The sequence below is a fragment of the Anopheles marshallii genome, chromosome 2 (genome assembly GCF_943734725.1).
Source record: "Anopheles marshallii chromosome 2, idAnoMarsDA_429_01, whole genome shotgun sequence".
Classification (NCBI taxonomy): Eukaryota; Metazoa; Arthropoda; class Insecta; order Diptera; family Culicidae; genus Anopheles; species Anopheles marshallii.
The window spans coordinates 19010066-19030922 of NC_071326.1; the positions used below are offsets into that span (position 1 = coordinate 19010066).

The following is a 20857-nucleotide window of genomic DNA, read 5'->3' on the forward strand; positions in this document are numbered from 1 at the left end:
CAAAGCAATGAAACGAAAGTTCGATGTTGCAATGTTTCATGGGAGACAAGCCGAACAAACATGACGATGCACAAGCACTGATGGCGGAACAGCAGCCATTACGCTTGGCAAAATCCCGCATCAAGCAACCACTGAAGATGGCATGTGACTGTATGACAACAGCAGCAGAAGACGAACAAGGGGGACAGGAAGAATCTGGTCGCGGCTCTGCTTTAGCCGGGTTTTTGTCTGCTGCATTGCAACACAACGATCAAACACAGGCTGGTGTTTGTTGTTTGTTGGGGCAGTTGGATGCGAACGCGTGGGTGAAGGGCGCATCCGATATCCTTGGCGGCGTGTTGTTTTTCTCCGTCGCCATGACATATCCTCACACACACACACACACACTCACATACATTTACACCCTCTCTTTTTAGTCCTTGCGAAGTGTGAGAGAGAGTGAGCGATGGGAGCAGAGATTTGAAAATGGCGTTTTTATCTGACGTTTCTGTGACGTTCGGTGGAATCGCCTGGATGCATGGAATTATCCTGCAGGATATAGCGAAAACAAAAAGGGACGTAACTTCACTACCGCAGCAAACACCGTGTGAGTAATATTACTTGGAGTTCCGAACCGTGTGTGTGTGGGTGCGTTACGGAATGAAGTGATACCTTTTTGACGCAAAAAGTCCGTCAAATGTGGTTCAACTAACCTTTCTCCGGGTGGTGTTCGTGGGATCACCTGGTGCAGGATCGCCACAACCGTTACGTTTGGTAGTAATTGTGCAAGGCAGAAAGTAAGGCTGCACAACACGGCACCATCCCCGGAGCATAAGCAGGAGAGACCCGGAACCCCGGGATATCCAGATTCCGCTCATTCCTGTGGTGCGATGTTGCATATCTCGATGTCATTTTTTTGCATCTCCTCATCGCCCCCCTCCACCCCAGCTGCGCTACCATTTTGCTCTTCCATTCTTGCTCGCGGGGGTTTTTGTTTTGTGTGCTGTCTCTTTTATTCGCACAGCCATTGCCCGGAATTGCCCGTGGTGGTGCGAATGAGACCAAAATCGCGCTCTAGCGTAAAAAAAGGCGCACACACACACACATACACAGAACCTCCATTAAAGGCCACGAAAGGGGATCAGAATTTTGCTGACGCAAAACAGTAAAAGCGGCGTTGGAAGTTAAAATCGTGCGGGGCGGAGGGCTGGAAAACAAGACAAGGGTGGCGGCTCCAGATATGAAGGAGCCCCAGTGTAGTGTGTAGGGCAGAAAAAAGCGAAACGAAACGATTAAAAAATGAATTCTCAAGTGCGCTGATTTTTCTTCCCGTTGCCACGGCCTTTCTTTTTATCGGTGCGCTTCTCAGGAAGCAGCACGGGCGTAGAACGAACCGGGCATTGCACGGGAATACCGTGGGAGTTCTGGGATTCATAACACTGCTGTCCAACCAACTGCTCGAGCCCGATAGTCAGTGACCGGTGCAAAGAACGCTTTTGATGGCTTGGTTGGAATTTTTTGGAATTACTGCACAACCGTCCAAAGAGGGGGAGGGGAGGGGGGGGGGACCTAACATTGGCGCCACCATTGATGACCGTTTTGGAGCGTTACCTTGGCGAGCAAAAAAAACAGCAAATGTTGGTGCTTATGTAACCATTTCTTCCTGCTCGTTATACCAAGCTGACCGTCAAACTCCCCGTTCGAATGGAATTCGGGTGGCGTACCATCCGGGTGACACTTCGTTAATTAATAAATAACCTAAAATCGTAGTACAAATGTGTAAAATGTGTCTGCCACTGCGAAAATGGGGAAGATAAATAGGGCCGCAAGTAACAAAAAATAAAACAAACAAAACGGGGCAACGAAACAAAAAGCGAGAACGTAGCAAGTGGGGGGAAAAAAAACAATAACACAGTTATTTATGTTAAGTGTCGCCTCAGTGCAACTCGAACGGAAGCCGGAAGTGGTACCTTTTGCCTCCAATACACTCCCGAATGTGGCATGGGTAAAAGAAGAACGCTTGTCCCGTATTGTCCGTCAGCCTATCTAAGGTTGTGGGTGTGTGTGTGTGATCTTCATAATCATCATTAAAATAAACACATGTGGGGACCCTATAAATATCCGGCCCAAAATCGGTCGACCTAACCGGGTCCAACAACCGAAGGCTCGCATTTCTTTTTGTTGTTGCTCGCGCTCGTCACTGTACCGGGTTGGGTTCGCTTTTGCGTTTTGAATGCTGAACGGCACGAAAATGGCAGCAAATGGCAACTGTGCTGCGGAGGGTGGCCATCACCCGGGTGGCTCCACTTCCACAAAATCTCAATACCCGTTCGAGCGAGGGATGATGATTATGCTCGATTGTGGCATCCATGCGGCGGAAAGGCCATCCGTTTGATGGGTAAAAACCTACACGCCAGTTCCTGAACGGTGGCGTTACAGCGGAAGCACAAGGTGAAGGTGAAAGACCGGGAGCGTTAGGGTTCTTTTGCGAACGTCATCGATTGAAGCAGATGCCGACACCGCAACGCAGTAATGTGGCCCGATGATTAATGGGGTTAACTAAACCGTTTGAACAAGAACGAGGCGAGGTAGAAGTGTCTTGAATAGCCCGGAGGAGGTATCGATGGGTTCTGCGTCAGGGTTTTTTTTTTTAAACAAAAAGGGTTTGATAGCCTATTTTATTGGTTCTGCCATTCCAGACCAGCTATACAATTGGACGGAACTTTGTGCAATACAGTTTAATATTCTTTGCTTAATGCATGAAACTAGTGTTGCGCTTAATGAATCTTTTGAGAAGAGTCATCCATATGAATCTGTAGTGAGGAGTCATCCTGGTTGCCTAAAACTGGATGGTAGTGGTCACAACTTCTAATGATTGATGAGTTTAAGAGGATTCAGGTATCTTTGAAATAAAGGTTCAGAATCCTTCATTTACTTCAAAGATTCATTCAGATTCGTGAATCTGAATCAGATGCACCTAAACCTACATATCCTTTGAGAAGAGTCAATCAGTTGAATCTTCCTTGAAGAGTTTCCCCAATCATGAGAAGACTCTCAAAACATTACTGAATCTTGAACGACCACGCCACGCTGCTTTTGGTAAACCACTAGCGGTGGACTTAGTCGAATGTTCTTGAAGATTTATGCATCGTCATAATAATGTTTCAGGAGCATGCATAACTGCTCAGAGATTAATTCCATTTCGCGTATGTTGAGTCCCATTCATCCCACCATTAGTAATGTTAATGTGTTCAAAGTTTTGAAGAAGGCTAACTTTGGAACATTTCCGAAATTAAGGGCTTTTAAATCGAGATTCGCTTGTTGTTAGCCATTCCCTTAAAGTGCCTTATGCCTAGTGGTACGGTGTTCTTAAAGCCAAGCACTACCGCACGTAAACCAACTTGTTTCCCTATCGTTTAGCCAGGTGCCTTGCCAGTTCGAAACGTTCGCCAAAAAGTATGGATGTAACGAATAAAAAATCACCACAACATTATAAATTCTTCTCGCGGCTCGCGTGTACTACAACGTCCCCTCCTCCCCATACACATAGTGCACAACAAAAGCCGTGGCGCTGATGGTGACGGTTAAATGCAGATTATGCGAAAAAGAGCGGGTACAGAATTTTAATTACAATGTTATTGTGTAGCACGGCGCTGGCGGTGGTCGATTGAGCCGTTTCCGGAGTGTGTTGCAGCCAAGTAAGCGAGAGAGAAAGAGTGTGTGAGTTCCAGTTGCGTGTTCTCGATCGTTTAGTACATGTGAAACACTTTCACTGACACGGTAAAAAGCAGGCAAGCATTGGCGAAATAACGCCCGGTGGCGTACTGGTAATGGGGGATGAAAGGGGGGATGTATGGAAAATGGATTAAAAGTAGGTTTTGTTATAAAACACCCAATTTATCCTGTACCGTTCAGGTGGTGGAAGCGAATTGGCACCGGTTTGACAAAGTGTGGATATTATTTTTGCATCCTATTAGCATGCGATGGGAAACTGTTTCCCCCGAAACTCTTTCCTCTTTTTTTTTTGCTTTACCAACGCCACGATGGTAACGCATACGGTGCAGTGTTGCGTTAATTTGAGTTAGAACGTGATGCCTAACGGGAAAACCCCGTTTACAGAACGCTTGTGTTGCAGGAAATTGCCTTATTTGTACATTCAATTAACCCCTGCCGGAGGGAAAGGTTAAATGGTTGGGGTTTTAGTGGTGGCTTTTGATAAATTGATTTCTATCCGTGCAGCACACGGACGGAATCATTCAAATAGGAACGTGCCTCTGACTGCGGGGAGAGGAATATAACTTTTTCTATATAGAAATAGAATTTCCCTTGACACAGTATTGTTTCCGACTCGTTCAAAAAAAAAAAAAAATAAATAAATAAACAACCAATCAGCACCATCACTTGAACTTAAATTCAAACACAACACACACTGTTAATTTGCGTGACCGCACGGGGGGCTCGCGTTTAATTTGTGCGTCACTGTTATAATAATCCAGTCCGGCTTAATGCGGCCCGCGAGTGAATAGGAGTGCGAGCGGTGTAGTGCGCGTCATCTGTCATCTCCATCTGCAGTCCGTCGACGTAAACAAAACCATGGCAACGCATGGACACACGCAACCAACCGGCGCGCATCTTCTCCACGACGCGTCGCGTATCTCGCGCGTCGATGTGATGTGTGTGTGTGTGTGTGTGTGTGTTCACTGGAGAATACACACAGTTGAACCGGGGAACTGACTGTTGACTCCCATTGGCTTCTTTTTTTTTTTGCTGTGCACTGTTCCGTGAGGGGACGTGAACCCCAACTGCCGGGGGCTTTGGTGTTTGGACACGCTCGAGGGACGCAACTTTTGCAGCTGGTCCAAGGTTATGGGTGCACACAAACACACGTTCTGTGTGTGTGTGTTTTTGTTGTTGTTGCTTTGTTCTCCCCCTTTCTCCCGTTACTGTGTGGCCGAACTTCATCGTCAGTTCCCGGTGCACAATAAAATGAAATGTATTCATCGCTTCCCATTGCGTTGCGCTCTCCAGAAAAGCTGAGCGTCGCCAGGCTTACGCTGCTGACGTTCCGTTCCAAACACGCATATGTTGCCATTTTTTGTGTTTTAATTATTTTGCAAAAGCGTATCCCCGTGCCCTTGCGCGGGGAACGAACGTTTGGTGAACCCAATTGTAGCGTTTTGGTCTTGATATGTGTGGCTGTGCTGAAACGGAGCAGGAATGAGATGCGCGCTACACAAAGGATCGCGCGAGTTAGTTTGCGCAGCATGCAAACAATCGTATGTGCATCCGAGTAGGCAAATGCTTTGTTCGCTGTGTGTGTCTGTGTGTGTGTGTGTGTGTGTGTACATCACGACATTCTCGATGATGCTGGTCACGCTTTTACATGTGTACGAGGGAGGCGATTGCGATGTTGTTGTTCTGTTGTACACAAGCGCACCGAGCGCGTTCATTGTTTATGTTTTCATTACAGTTCTCTTGCATATGTGTTCCTTCTCTTTCTGCTGTGTGCCGTTTCGATGTCTTATCTAAACTATGGAGGATTCTGATGAAAGAACCAAGATGGTCATGACTCAGTTCGGTAAACTATTGACATCTTACTATTGGGCAGTGTCAAAAATGATATTTGCAGTAGAAAATGGGATTTTTTATGCTAAATGCTGTTTTTAACCAGTTAATAAAGTGAGCAAGTGCTCGATGAGCTCGACGGTTAGACAAACACGACAATGTTCGATGATTGCTTTATGGGATTTTTCGGAATCAAAGTAACCTGGTGTTGTGTTTAATCGATCTTTCGAGTAGAGTCATTCATTCATTGGTGAAATGTCGGACATATCGGATCAAATGATAGTTCGGTTGTTCGACGACTTGTTTGTCTTACACGTTCTATGATGCCAGCACCTCCGCTGTAACTTCCGCGCAAATGAAACTTTCTTTTGCCAACCGAAAACAACCTTTTGCTCGAAAAGTTTTGCCGGGTTTCGATTAAACCGATCCTGCCGAGCCCAAGTGAGCGAGGTACCTGAAGGGCCGCTTACCACACCTTAAGTCGCTCTTCATATTATCTATTTTAATCGATTTTCCCTCCCAGAAATCCATGGCTTGCCAAACGGGTCTGGCAACGGAAGTCTGGCGAGGGCTGGGAAAAGTTTTCCAATTCGGCAAAAGTTATCAAAACGCTTCTTGGCGAAGCAGTACCGTACGGGGGCTTGCAGCAAATCCCCACAATCTAATGTCGGATATCGTGTAAAAGTAAACGCAGGAAAATTAAAACTTTGTTAGGTGATTTTTATTTTGTTTTTATAAAAAAAAAACACACACACAAAAACACAACCCACCTCACTTCGTACGTGCGGTGAGTGGGTGTGCTGGATGTAATAAAATTTAAATTCTACTCCGATTTGTAATCCTGTTTTACGATTGCAATCACTTTATTCACTTTTTGGCGGTACGTAGAAAGCCGTTTTGCGCAACGTTAGTGACGGAAAGTAGCGAAATGAGGCAGTGTACTTTTCGCTGCTCGTGAACACACCACCGCCTACTAGGGGCTTTATTTTGAATATTTTCCGCTTTTCCTTCCTCCGCCCATGATTTGCGAGTGTGGCCAATTTTTTGTCCCAAAACCTCACGGCCGAACAAGCGAAGGAATGCAGAGCGGTAAGGTGCGGTGCGGTTAATTTCGTTCGAACGATGTCTAATTGACGGGCGTCGGCTTACGGAACAGCGCACTGGTGGTCGTCTTCTGCATCGGTCACCACCCCCGTAACGAATCGCAGGCTGTTGAATATGCTTAGGAAGCTCCTTTTTTTCTTATTAGCTTAGCTCTCACGCCGACCAACCATCAATGAAGCTGGAAGAATGGCAAAATGAGAAGAGAAAAAAAAGGTTCGTTGATGAAGTTTTGCTGGCGGGGACACGGGCCTGTTCAACTTTTAATGATAACGGTCCAGAATTAATTTGTACTACTAGGTATTTTTTGACAACCGGTCTGCCGGTCGTCCTACATCCTTTTATTTTTTGTTGTTGTCCATCAGTGAACTCGTGTGTAGCACGAGTTTTTCATTAAACTTTGCTTTTCCCTCCAAAGTTAACCCGATCCGGGTGTGGAGCGAGTCTTTCGGTCGCCGAGGGCAAAGCATTAAATTTGAATAATTATTTAACACCAGTTAAGGATGAAAGGCGGCTTTCATACGAAGAGTACCACTCCGTTGATCAGCTGTCGAATATTGTGCCCTGCACCGAAGGACAACCTAATGCAACACTAGGTTTTGTTTGCTTTTTGTTTCTCGAGAGCATGGTGGGATTAAAAATGCAGATGGAACCGATAGGAGCAAAATGTTCGTTTCCTTTCGCAGATCGGTGTTGCTGGGTTCCGCTCTTTTATAGCCGCCCGTTTTCTTTTGGTTTTGGTGTAATGGCATCAATCTCGCTTCTCAAAAGTGAGCGTCACAATGATGGAGGCATGGAGGCGAGGAGTGGAAAATGGCAATTTCCTGCGCTCTCGATGCTGCCCGATTATCGATCATATTGTGCTTCGATCCGTTCGTTCGTTTGTTCAAATGGGGGTATTTTATCTCCCTGAAATTGTGTGTGCGATCTTGCTTAATGGTGGGTTGTTTTTTTTTTTTTTATCGGAACGGTTTCCATTACATTTAGCGTTCAGTGCTTTATTTTATAGGCTGTACTGTGTGGGACCACAGGAATGTGATGTTTTAATAGAATGATGAGATAAGCGTAGCGATAATACAGCAAAAAACAAAAAAATACTAAACATATTTATAAAATGTTACACATAAAGATGAAAAGAATTGATAACTATTTAAAAGTCAAATAAGCCAACAAATAAATGTAAATAGATAACATATAAAACCAAATGTTAACAAAGACACGAAAAAAACCAAATGAAAGCGGACAATAAAATCAAATGCAGATGCGAGAGACACCCAAACTACATCCGTAAGAGAGGGCACAGTATGACACGATTGCCCTGGTTCCCAGCGAAAGGTGGGTAAATTCACACTTCTGACACCAATCCGCTAGAGTAGACTGACGAACGACAGTGCATCATTATCAAATGTTAATAAATAGCCTTCCATTACTAATAGGATTTAAGTACCCAAGGGCTTAGGGAAATTGAGCGAAAGGCTGATTATCATGTTTTATTCCCCTACAGTAAAAATATATTTGAAAGATAAACGAGACTGTTTTTTTTACACTAGAAGTGTTTAAAAAGTAAAACAAAACCTACGAAAACTGTTACAATCATTTTGTATTTGTTGCAAACGCAAGAGAAACGATTTAATAAAAGGATGCTTTTTATTTGCTATCTGCCATCGTTGCATAGCGCTACAATTCTAAACCATTTCGTGTTCTTACTGTGTTTCCACCACGAAGGAAACACGATCATTTGCTGGAGAAAATCGCATCTTTTAGTGCTCCTTTAATTTGCAGGAGTTTTAAAACGTATAACTAGTATCTTGTTTAATTCCCATCTTCTGAACATATTATTTGCATTGATTGTTCTTTCCTTTACTTTGTTTTTTTTTTTTTGGTATTAGAATGTATTAGTTGAAGCAAAATTTACTTTACTTTAAGAAGGTAGAATTCACAAGCAAAACAACACATTCTTTCTTTCTGTCTCCTTTCTCTAATACTAGCGCATCCTTACACTGGAAAGTTTAGTAGCCATACTGTTATGCATTTTTATCCCTTCGTGTTGTCTTTCTTGTTGTGTTTTTGTTTTACTTGCGTTAGGTCTAACGATTTGCATATAATGTTCTTTTTTTTTATTCTGTAAACACATATCCTATTTATACATATCAACATACAATAGTGTTATTCGATGGAAAAGCATTTATACCGCCTAATACATATATATACTCTTGGACGGGGGAGCGAATAGTTTGTGCAGTAATTAACGTACTCCATGTAACTGACCAGTTTAGCTAATAGAATGAATCCTAGATTGCTGGAACACGGCGCGACCTATAGCTATAGTTAGAACGCAAGACGCTGAACGTCGCACCGGTGCCCCCACCAAACTGCGTTGTGGCTGTGGGCAGATGCTGCCATTTAGATTGTCCCTAGTATGTACTACCCCACTACCTTTGTACTAAACACTACACCACTAGCGAGCCGACAACCGGGTACAGGGTTTTACTGTTGATTTTTATTTTAGTGCATAATGCGTTTTTGTGTCTCTCGTTCTTTGCGTTGCGGGCCGTGCGTGCTGTCGTCGTATGTTTTTGTCTTAACTGCTTAGTGCAATAACATTATGTGACTCAAACTCAGACAGGCCAATCATATGCCATATTAATAGTCTAACGAAATAGTGTGCAAAAATGTAATGTGTATAGTGTGAATTACATGCGTTCATTCTTTTTTTCCCCCTTTCTAGTGTCATTTCGTTTGTTCCTTTTGATTGCGTTTCGTTTCTGCTAACGTTTTTACATACGTTTGTTTCGGTTTGTACGATCGAACAATTTATTTTTGTTTGTTTATAATATTTATGGTTGTTGATAGTTTTTAAAAATTTACTTTCATACATGTAAACAGTATTTTAGACAACTTAAGCTAGGTTAATGGAAATAGTTTAATGTGTGTAACATACTACAAGGCGAACGAAATTCTAAACCCTCTGCTGCTAGGCATCTTAGCTTGGATAAACAATAAAAAACATTATCTTATCAACTGCTTCGTTTGTCTAAAATACTGTATTAATGTTAGCGCATTAAAGAAGATTGTTTTAAGTGTACAAAAACGTGCTAATATATAAAAAGTCATTTTGTAACAAGCATTATTTTACATCCTTTCGCTCTCCATCTGTCTCTTTCTGTATCTCCTTTACGTTAGTCCGTTAGCCTCTCTATCTCTCTCTCTCACTCGTCCGTATCGTTCATGGTTAGTGGACGTTTGTTTAGTATACACTGTTGCTGTGTGTTCGATAGTCGCACGGTGTAATGTGTGTATATGTATGCAGTTTGCTTTAACGTAAAAGGACACACAGTATTGCCACATTCGCACTCCGTAACGTATCCTGTGTCGCTGTGCAGGGACGCTTTATCGCGTGCGCAGTGTGGGAGGGAAGTCTGTTGTAATAATTAACACTAAACGGTAATGCTGCCCTCTCGGCAGGGGCAGTGACTGCATTCGTAGATACGGAAGCCCAGTGTCGGATAGCTATACATTCTCCACATCTCGCTCTCCTTCTCAAATGCTCTCCTTTTGCTGCGTGTATAATCCTCCGTACCAACTAGTACCAGCCGTACTGTTACTGTAATCTTTATTTACGTGTTTTAGCTACCTCTCACCTTTATCTAATGGTTTTTGATTCTTTCTGTATCCATAGTGTGAACCAAAATCTATAAAAAAAAAGCAAAACAAAGAAGCGTATGTGTATGTGTGCGTGTGTTAGTGTGCGTTTCGATAGTGAGATATAGAAAAGCAGATAATACCACCGTATATAATATATATAATATATATAATCCACACTAGAAAGCGAAAGCTGTTTATTTGGGGTGTAATCCACAATCAGAAGATCCTGGAAGAGAATTTAACCCGTGCGGCTACGCGTTTGCTACATGTGTGCCACGCGTGTACTGTATGCATTAATATGATTTAGTGTTTTGTAGTTTTGCGAACAGAAAGTGCGTTACCGAACTTAACCATTATATAGGCACCGCATTACTCACCTTTTATGCCCTTCTCTATCTATGCATACATTTGTCTGTACAGTACTGGAATCTACATAGTTTCGTTCGTATCTGGTATGTGTGTGTTGTTTCATCCAAATGCCGGAAGTCTTTAGTAATCATTCTTCAGAATAAGTAAAAATTAAAACAAAAAAAACTAAGTAGTGTGCAAACAACAGCAAGTAAAATAACAGCAAACGTAAAACAGAAAAGTAGTGTGTGCTATATCATTAGCGTGAAAACAAAACAGAAAAAAAAACAAAACCAAAACAAACAGTTAAAAAAACCACTCCCGCCTCTCCCCCCTCATCACATCGAACGTAGAACGTATCCTCTAACTAGCGTATCTAAGTAGTGTTACTACCATTTCTACTACTATAGTGGCAGTCGTAGAGCAAACCGAATAGGAAAGGACAGTGGGGCGATACTACAAAGTGTATTACAAAATAGCGCCCCATATCCTGCATCCAGAACCGCTTCATTGGTAGTGTATTGTTAGTGGCCGAATATAGCAGAACGCAGTCCCGACGGCAGCATCGCAGCAGTGATAGAGGGAACAGCAGCAGCAGCAGCAGCAACAGCAGAAACCCAGAGCGGAAAAATGCTGTTTGAAAGTACTATGCCTGCCAAAATGTATCCATACAATGTGCCTCCACCGATACAGGGCCCAACGGCGGTTCCCGTACCGAACATAAGGTTTGTGCCCTTATTTTTTCTACGTTTGTGTGTTTCTTTTTCTTCTCCCATTCTGTATACAGTGAAGTTTGTTTGTTTTTTTTCTTCTTTTGGTTGTTGTGGTTATTTCGTATTTTATTTTATTGCAAAATAACAAGTTACGGAAAAGTTTTCCACTTTTTGGTTTTCTCCTTTATTGTGTTTTGGGATTTTGTTGTTGTTGTTGTTGTCATCTAAACTTTTGATCAATATATTTCTAACCACACACGGATATTCCACCGACTAATCTTCCTTAGCATTAGCTCTACTTATGTTACACTAATTGGTATCGATTGGTACTCTATAAAATTTAGGTTGCTGCTAAGCTTTCACTCTCTGTTTGTTTTACTCAATGCCTACTCCATTTTTCTGTGCGTTTTTTATGGTCTCGCGTATGTGCAATGGACGGTCGTGGTTGCATATTAGCTGCATTTGTTGGAATGTATTTTCTCGCTCTCATCGCATTAATTTGAAGCTATTTATTTTTTTTTTGGGTTGTTGTTCATAAATTTCCCGGCATGACTTTGAATGGCGGGTTTGTACAGCAAGGTTACTACAAGATTGGTGTGTAATGATGAAAGATCCTTGCATGAGTGTTACCATTACAGTTGCAATAACAATTTCGTATGAAGATTTTTTGTTTTATTGTCATCCTTTTTTTTTAATCCCTCAAAACCATTGATGTAAAATACACATTAGAATTGGTGTTTAAATTTATGAATGCCTCCGCTCGATTCCATTGGTTTTCGAAAACAAAATCATGTGCTGTAAAAATTATCTTGAGGCATCATATGAGCTGGTAGAATTTATTGATTATTAACCGCTTACGACCTGTGCCGATCAGTAGGGATGGATGGTAGCACGCGAGTGAAGCATTTCAACCGTTCTGGGATCAAATCTCGCTCCCAGCTATTACCGAGGAACTGCTTTTATGAGCAGATATGCAACTGTGCCACAATCATGCCACATTTTTTCATAAAATTATTAGCAAACATAGCGAAATGTGCATCTGGTTTTGGTAAAGAGAGAAGGATCGTTTATATTAGCACTCTACTACAAACGGTGCAACGATTCCTGGAAACGAAAGAAGATGCTGCTTTCGCCCGGAGAAAAAGGCACCCTTGGTTGCCTTGGTGCATGTTAATAAGCAACGCTAAGAAATAATTATTACTGAACCACACCACCCCAACCTGCCCTGCCCCACCATCAAACTCCACCTGCAATCTCCGCACAGCCCCGGCACACACCGCACCGCATGCTAATTGGATTTCGTCCGAAAAGTTCGTTCCTTTTAGCGCGGTTAAGCGAATGGTGGGGGGGGGAGAACGGTGCCCAATGGTTTTTGTGCAGGCGGCAATGTCATTACCGACTGTTGCTAATGGCAACAGAAAAGCCGAAGGGTGGAACCTTGGTGCAGTTTTCTCTCTTTGCTTCTCGGAAAATTGTGCAGGGGACACGGGGAATGGTTTAGCGCGGCAGCGAACCCATCGCACCCATCGTGGTGAAGTCGTTGAAGAAGCACGGGAAGAAGTTAGTGTTCCCAAAGCATGCTTGCTTGTGACAGATAATTCGCCTGTTTTAACTTATCGTAACGGCGACAGTTTGTAGCCGTTTGTAAGGCAAATGCAATTAGGAGCAACGCCGGTGAAGCAATGTGTGCACCGCAAGAATGAAGTGCGTTTGGAGAAGTGGATTTTTGTTTTATTGGTTACACAATTTTAATGACATACAAGCAACTGTTGCCGTCTGTCCTTCGAAAACGAAAACAATTGCATTGATGGAGAAAAGATCGAGCCGGAGCAACGAGTGTGCAATCGAAATGGACCAAACCAACACACACAAAACAAAAAATCACCCAATGTCGATCACCCTTGAACTAGTTGACGCAAATACCGCAAAACGGCTTGCCTGAAGCTGCGCGGGGAGACCATGTAATTTTCGCTCCACAGACATGAACATCACAGTATTTGCTCCACATGCGGCCACGAGCAAACAATTTTCCCTCCACTACCACAGCTCGTGATGGACTTGCCAAGGGGGGTGGGATGGATTTTCTTCGCTCGATGCCAAATCGATTAAGCCATCTCTGCGATCGTTCTCGAGTATGCGAGTTTCGCGTTTCGATGGGTCAACCTCGCTGTGGTGCGAGAAAATGAGAAACAAATTGAAACGCTAAACGAACAAGCAAAAATTATGCTGCTAGCATACAGTATGTTTTCCCAGCGTTCCCCTCGTGGAGGGGAAACAAAAGGCTTTCGGGAAAGTCCACGGCACGATAGGGTGATTGGTTTAAGGTTTTTGGACTCTTTTGGTTCGGGTTGGAAGAGGGTTATCATGGTTGTATTTTACACATCGGCACGATCTTGCAGACCTCACGTGTTTGTTAAGGAGGCAATTGTACACAAAAAAGGGACGAAAAAGGAATTTATTTCGGTAGAAGGAAAAGTTAGCTTGTTTGGGTGCATAGAATACAGAACAGGGAACGGTTTTACCTGCCGGAATTCAATATCGTTTCGGAACGGTCGAAACTACCGATGTTCTTCAAATGCTTAAAGGGTCTTTTTTTTTTGCTATTTTTTTATGTGTTATGTTTTTGTTTTGAAATATCCCATGAACTATGCATACATATTGGACCTCTCTGGCACCGTGAGAAATGTCACGACCCCTGTAACTACGATGTGGTTGAACGACGCTAAGGAAACGGACCAGGTGTAGGATGTTTTGTCGATATTGAAAATTCTCCAATTGTTGACTGGTTCCAATGTAGCAAGGTACCCGAAAAACAACTGTCAAAGCGCTTCTGTGCTAATGAGAAACACTTTGTTTTGCAAACGAGATCAACCGTAACTTCTGGCAAATAATCGCCCATCCTTGTGCCTATTCTCTACCAACCAAGGTCAACTTCAAAGTCCCTCCGCTTCTTCCCCAAACAGTGACAGTGACAAAGATCAATCGTATTGCCATTCTTCGCCTTCGTACGTGCCAACTCATCATCGACTTTTGGCATTGGAAGCAGAACATCGAGCACGATGGGAAGCCAACGGCACTGGTCGGAACGGAGAATCCTCCTTCGTCGTTACACGCAAGATAAAATTAAACGAACTGCAAATCGTCTTCTAGTAGCAGCAATCGGCAGTGTGTGTGTGTTGGCCCTGCATGACCACTTCCCATCGTTGCGTTCGCGCGTAGCTTGACTGTTCGCCACCAAACCTGCCCCCGGGACACGCAGTGAGTTGCCAGATTTGGCACCCGGGTGAATATGAAGGAATTGCCCACCCCCCTTTGTGTTCTGCTGCGTCACGTACCCTTCCCCTAATCGCCTTTCGTCGGGTGCTTGTGTATCCGGTACGGTAACCCGTGGACCTCATCAGCAGATCGAATCACACAAAATATTTCGCTCATTAAACACTGCTAAGGACGAACACGGACGAAGGGTGTACTGTGCTGTGCGATGCTGTGGTCTGGCTGTTCGCATCAGTAGCGCCAGGGGGAGCAGTAGTGGTGCTGAATCTTTTTTATTGCTATCCCCATCCTTCGGAGATGGTTCCCCGGATTGACGCGGCTATGGTTAATGTTGCGTGTAGAGATGGTGTGTTTTAGGTAAAGTGTATCTTACGGATGGGGTCAAGACCCCCTCCCCCGTCAATAAAAAAAGCAACCGGTCTAAAAATTATTTGCACACCAATGCTGCCAGTAACGACTTTTTATTCCCACCGAATCGCTTCCTTCCTTTCGGTCAAATTCTGGCGTTTTCCATCGAATTCCCCCACGTGGTTGCGTCCACTACTGTAAAAGGTTGATTTTTGCCATTTAATTGTAGAAACGATTTTGCTAGAATAGCTTTTCCAACACCGAACCTTACGAGACAGAGAGAGAGCAGCAGTTCGATGGCACCAACAGCCGTCACAAAGCTGTTTTCAAACAGGAACCAAACATCACTTCGGTCCGATTCAAATCGTTGTGCTTCTATTTCGCTCGTCGTCTTTCCTCTTCTAGCGTGCCGGAGCTCCTCGCGGTTGATTAAATTTCTTGATTTCCATAGCGTCATTCTTGTTGAAGAACACCATAACCATTCATCCCCCGCCCCCCCCGGGGGAGTAGGCAACGAGAGAGGGGCTGTGGAAAAGGGGTTAGCCGTCCACAGCGAGGCATCACGGCCTCGGTCTCGTTCAATGTCGTCGCTAACGATGCTCCACCAAAAAAAAAAGCTCGCATCGTTAAAGCGCTGGTGATGAGCGGCACACGAAGAGCTCATGCTTTGCAGCTCATCTGTTTCGAAGTTCGTGGGGGGGAAATACCACCGAAGACCAGGACCGAACCGATCTTCTTGTCTACCATGTTCTAGTGTGCTGATACTATGTACCCTGTCTGCCTGGTGCCTGGAGGAACTTTGGTGCCTTCCGCTGGTGCACGATTATGTGTGTGTGTGTTTTTTTTTAAGTTCGCATTTCGTATCATCACACCGCGCGTCATTCACCAACAGCATCGAAGCCCAACAACAATGAGGATGATGAGGTTTCCGTACACCCTTGCGGGCTGGGAACGAAGGAGCGGGAGGTTTGATGTTAGTTTTTATGTGCGTTCTGAATGTGCTTCCTACCGTTCCGTCGTTTGAGAACTTGCCTGTGAGAAACACTCGAGCCTGTAAGGTTTCGTGTAAAGGTTTTGGTGTTGTGCCTGTGAAACCCGGTCCTCCCGGTACCTGGTTTTGCTTTTCAAAAATCCCCGCTTACCGCTTATGTGGCACCCTGGTTGTGTGTTCCTTGGAAGGTATCTGGGATTTTTTTGTTGTTGCTGTTCTCTTCTCACTCCAACTATCAACGATCTATTTTGGACTATTCCTTTCCTCGAGTCCACAAGAGCTCACAGGCTCAAAACTCTAAACCTTGTAGATTCGAACCACCCTTTAAAAAGCTCTCTCGGTCCAGGCTGAAACTATGAAACTTTTAAATAATACAAAGCATCAACTGTGGCCTTCCGGCGAGGCGGGTGATTCCACAAGGCAAAGTTTTATTGCGCCAAGTTTATCCACTGCGTATAAATCCATCGATTCGCCGAACTGTATTTATTTGCAAGGAATATAATTAAACTAAAGTGAACAATCTGCCCGGCCCATCTTCAAGCGCATCAAGTTCTTCCTGGAGCCGGTTTTATAGCCTCATTTTTCGATAATTACATTTCGCCAATTAAATTACCATCGAACCCGCGTTCGCTCGGTCGGCGAACGGGCCGTTTTTCCGCCCTGGTTTGGGGGGGGGGAATATTGTTTGTGCATAAGAATAAACACTTGATTATGATGACAAAAGCACGAGCGTGCCCGTTCCACAGATAATAGTGACTCGTCAAGCTTGGCTGGGTGGATTTTGGATTTATGTACCTTTGCAGGAACGGGATGGTACTTGGGGAAGGTAACACCGTTTTGAAAATAATCAATTTATGGACTGTTACAGCGCGGTCTCTTGATGGGGCAACGTCGAACGTCATCCCAGTTCCGGGAACGTCTGTAATCAGTTTATTGAGGGATGTTGTGTTGGACGAATTTTGTAACGAGGTACACATTTCTGATGCTGATAAAACCACAGCAGCAGCACCAAACGTACGAAATGACCATGACCAATGCGGTTCTTCGACGAATGGGTCCACCATTTTGTGGTCAAGGACATCCTTGCGTCGAGATGCAAGAGATAGTATGGCGAATGTTGGGCTTAGTACCTGCGTTACTCCGCCAAGCAACCTTTATTTCGTGCCTTTGGTACGTACCTGTTGGACGACCGTCCACACCACTACCTGTCGGCAAAGGTTCCCAAGAGGCGCATGTGTGTGTGTGCGCTTCCGCAGAACGACTTCAGGGAAGGCCACAATAATTGGTGCCCTGGCTGTGACCGGTCGGGAAGGCAACCTTCTGTACGGAAGGCACCAATTTCCCAATCGCTCCAATGTGTCTTTATCTTAGCGTACCGTCTTACAGCATACGCTCTCCACACCCCTGCCACAACCTGCCAGCGTGCCTCACCTGCCTTTGGATGGCGAGAATTTCAATCAAGTTTCGAAGGTTGAGAAACCAACGAACCCGGTCGCGGGAACGAACGTACGACCGAACGGCGACCCAGACCCCACTGTGTGCGGCAGAAAGCGATGCGGTGATGTTTGTGCGTCGTGAAGGTTGCCAGTGTCGCGAGCGCCAAACGACGCCTCGTCGGCGGTGGAGTTCAGGTCGGGTGCCATGAACCTTTATAAAAGTCGTATACCCCACCTACTCGGGAAGAGGGGGGGTGTAAAGGGGGATGGTTTTCTAGTAAAATTTACGCGTTTACGCGCACTCTTGCCACTGACTCCCCCATTTCGCGGAGCCTTGTAAATGTCTGCAAGAGCCTGCCTGCCTGCAAGAAAAAGTCACCCCCTCTCGAACTCCAAACTCCGCCATGATTTCCTGGTGTCTGCGCCAGCCCATACGTACACGTTCGGATCTACTGGCTAGTGTTTCGTTTCTGTGTTTTGTGCTTTTGTTATGCATACAGAATCAGATTAAGATCCGTCCGTACGGTGACGACTACTAGCAGTCGTGGTGGTGGAATCCAACGGATAATCAACGGAAACGCGCTCCGTTCACGCGCGAAGTTAACGCCTGTTTCGTGCGCACTGCTTGTAAACGAACACCAAGCTGGGGACGGGGACGGGTACGGGGCGGATGGATATTAAAGCCACTGGGACTGGCGCGGGGATAAACGTGATGCGGTGCTCGAAGGTGTACACATATACACCCCATTCACCTAGTGCCCCCGTGGGTATAGTGTGTGAGTAGGAAAAAAGGTTGGTGGGGTTGATTGGGGGAGTGTTTCGGAGATGCCGGTTGGGTTCGCAAAATTGCGCACTTGGGGAACTGGTGGAACTGGTCTGGGCGGATTGGAACGAAGGAAACGACCGGGGTGGTTCTCTCTGTGGTTATATTTGCAGCAGTACGTACGGAAATCACGTTTTCAAACCACACATCGGTGATGGAGTAGAGCGAAAGCTGTGCCTGTAGTGGTTTAACTAGTAGGCAACGTACAGTGAGTAACGCACTGTCACTTCCACGCGGAAAATAAAATCCTTTCTGAGGTACTATCATCTTTAAAGCCACAATATTTGGTCACCATGTATTAAAAAAAAAAAAAAAACACTGATTTGACAGATGAAAAGGAGATGAGATTGTCAAGTATTGTTACTTAGCTGTCAAAAATGACAGTTCTGCTTAGACCCTGCTCCAATATGACTGCCTATTTCCTTAGGCAATATCTTCATCAATATTATATTTATTGACATTGCTTGTGAGAAAATAAGGCTGACAGAAGAAAGAATAATGACAGTACTAGGCACTAGGCTGTCATAATGACAGTTCTACTTAGGATCTACTACATCAAGACTACACCCCCTCTGAAGCAATATCTTCATCAGAATAGGCGTTATTGGCTGTCAATGCTATGAATAACATAAGGCTGACAGAAGAAAAAATAATGACAGCAGGAAGTTTAAGCCTATTGCAGTACTCTGACAGTTCTACTATAATCGAATGAAGTTATTCAAAAGACGATATAGACTTTAGTTAATTTATGACACTCTTGCTCGTCCAATTGGGAACAATTTGCCATTCAGGTACTTAGTAACTTAGAAGATAGCTTAACCTGGATAGCCATATCCGATACAAGGATGTAGGCTTTTTGTCACACCAGGAGAACTGAGTAGATTACAGTAGAAGAAAAAATCTGCAGCTTTACACCCCTTCGCATACACTAATGCCACAAAACTGCCCCCAACAACGCTACGGTAGGCAGGGGTTTTGCGCGGACCATATCGCAGGGTTTTCAACGGGGGGTTGCATATCCCATTCCCCGTCACGCCGAACAAATGGTTGCCGTCTGCGAACTTAATACGCGCGGCCACCCGCTCTTTCCCCCTTGTTCGGTTGTCAACCGACCAAGCCCGGCGCGGTTGTGTACTGTTTTACTCGTGGTGATAGTTTGTGGGTGTTTTGTTTACTAGCAACCCACCCACTCCTGGGCGGCCAATGTTTCTCTTTTGCTTATCCTTTCGTCTGAACAGAACACATAAACACACTCGCGCACACACACACGTGTACGAGTTGTATGCTAATTTTATTTGCCTCCCACACCCCCCTCCCCCTAGTATAAAACCAGTCAGTGTGTGTGTGTATTGCTTTTTGTTGCTTTTCTTACAAATCCCTGCAAAATCCTCCTTCCAGACACATTAGTTTAAGTTGGTCCCAGAAGGTTTTTGCAAACAGCGTTGGAGGTACCCGGCAGAAGGGTAGCCGAGGTCCTGTGAGGCTCCAGTGCCAACAGCGGGGAAGGTTGTTAGAATAAAGTTACGTTTTCAGTACGACGTTTGGTGCGATCGATACTATTACTATGCCACCTTCCCACTAAGCTAAGTCCCGGGGTATCCATTCGCGTATGCCATATCTCAAACGTAAATGTTAGTGCCAATGAACTTAGAAATGTTCCAACAGCCCGGATCGCCATTTGTTTCCCAACTGTGGTTCCCTGTCAAATGTAGCGCGCCCGTTGATTCGCTACCCATAAAGCTTTTCGGACAAAACTTTCAATTTCTGTTCGTTCTCTTGCAACGGCTTGAAAGCGATTAAATGCAAAAGGGCTGCTTTTGGCCACTGGGAGCCGAGTACAACTTTTCCGTGTCTAATAGCATTTTCCTCCGTGGTTGATCGGTGGCGGAGTGGGTAGACATTTACTGCCCAGCCCATCAGGTCCCCCCTCCCTCCCTAAAAGTTTGCAATCAAGGGCTGTCGTCGTTGTTAGGCGTAGACGAAAATATGTGTGTGTTTTTTTTCTCTCTTTCCCTGTTTTTCGGTTTCGATTCGGCGTGTTGTTGCATTGGCAGAAGAAGTAATCGCTGCAGAAGTCACGTTTTCCGTGTTTCCGTTTTTATTTATTTCTTTCGGTACGGTAGCCTTCCGAATGGCTCTTTCTCTTCCTCCTCCCCACCCCAAAAACGGTGATGACTTTCGATCGATTTTATTCTTTGCCAAAGTGAAAAGAGCTTCACTTTGGGGTTTTTATTGATTGCTTCGCTAACTTTGCTAACCTCCCCCCTGACACCGACGCACACGCCTTCTCGTCCCGGTCGGTTCAGTGTCGGTTTGTTCGGCCATCTCGTTCCGTCCCAGACGGAGAGCAAGTCTGCCTTGCTCCAAATTGTTACCAACCAAACACCTTCGGAAAAGGTTAGAAACGGGAGGGGGAGAGAGGGAGAGCTGTATTTTCTGTACCACCGTGTACAAGTTCAGGCAGCTGCTGCAGCTTTGAATTAACACCCATCAACCTCGGCCAATCTACCCATCAAAACTCTCCCGGGTTGCTCCGGTAGTTAAAGCATGTCGTTAAGTTTTTTTTTCACCCTCGACCCCCCACCCGAATATAATTACATCAAGCTCTTGCTTTTCGTGCGAATTAAAACATACT

At 44.7% G+C, this 20857-nt stretch overlaps 1 protein-coding gene across 1 annotated transcript in view; it reads left to right on the forward strand.

Moving 5' to 3' along the window:
* The first annotated feature begins 11263 nt into the window (after window positions 1–11263).
* Window positions 11264–20857, forward strand: part of LOC128708412 (RNA-binding protein Musashi homolog 2) — a 76909-nt gene continuing 67315 nt past the window's right edge. Inside the window, exon 1 of the mRNA XM_053803391.1 lies at window positions 11264–11363. Coding sequence (XP_053659366.1) covers window positions 11269–11363 — 95 coding nt within the window. The 5' untranslated portion in view covers window positions 11264–11268. The remainder of the gene's footprint in view (window positions 11364–20857) is intronic.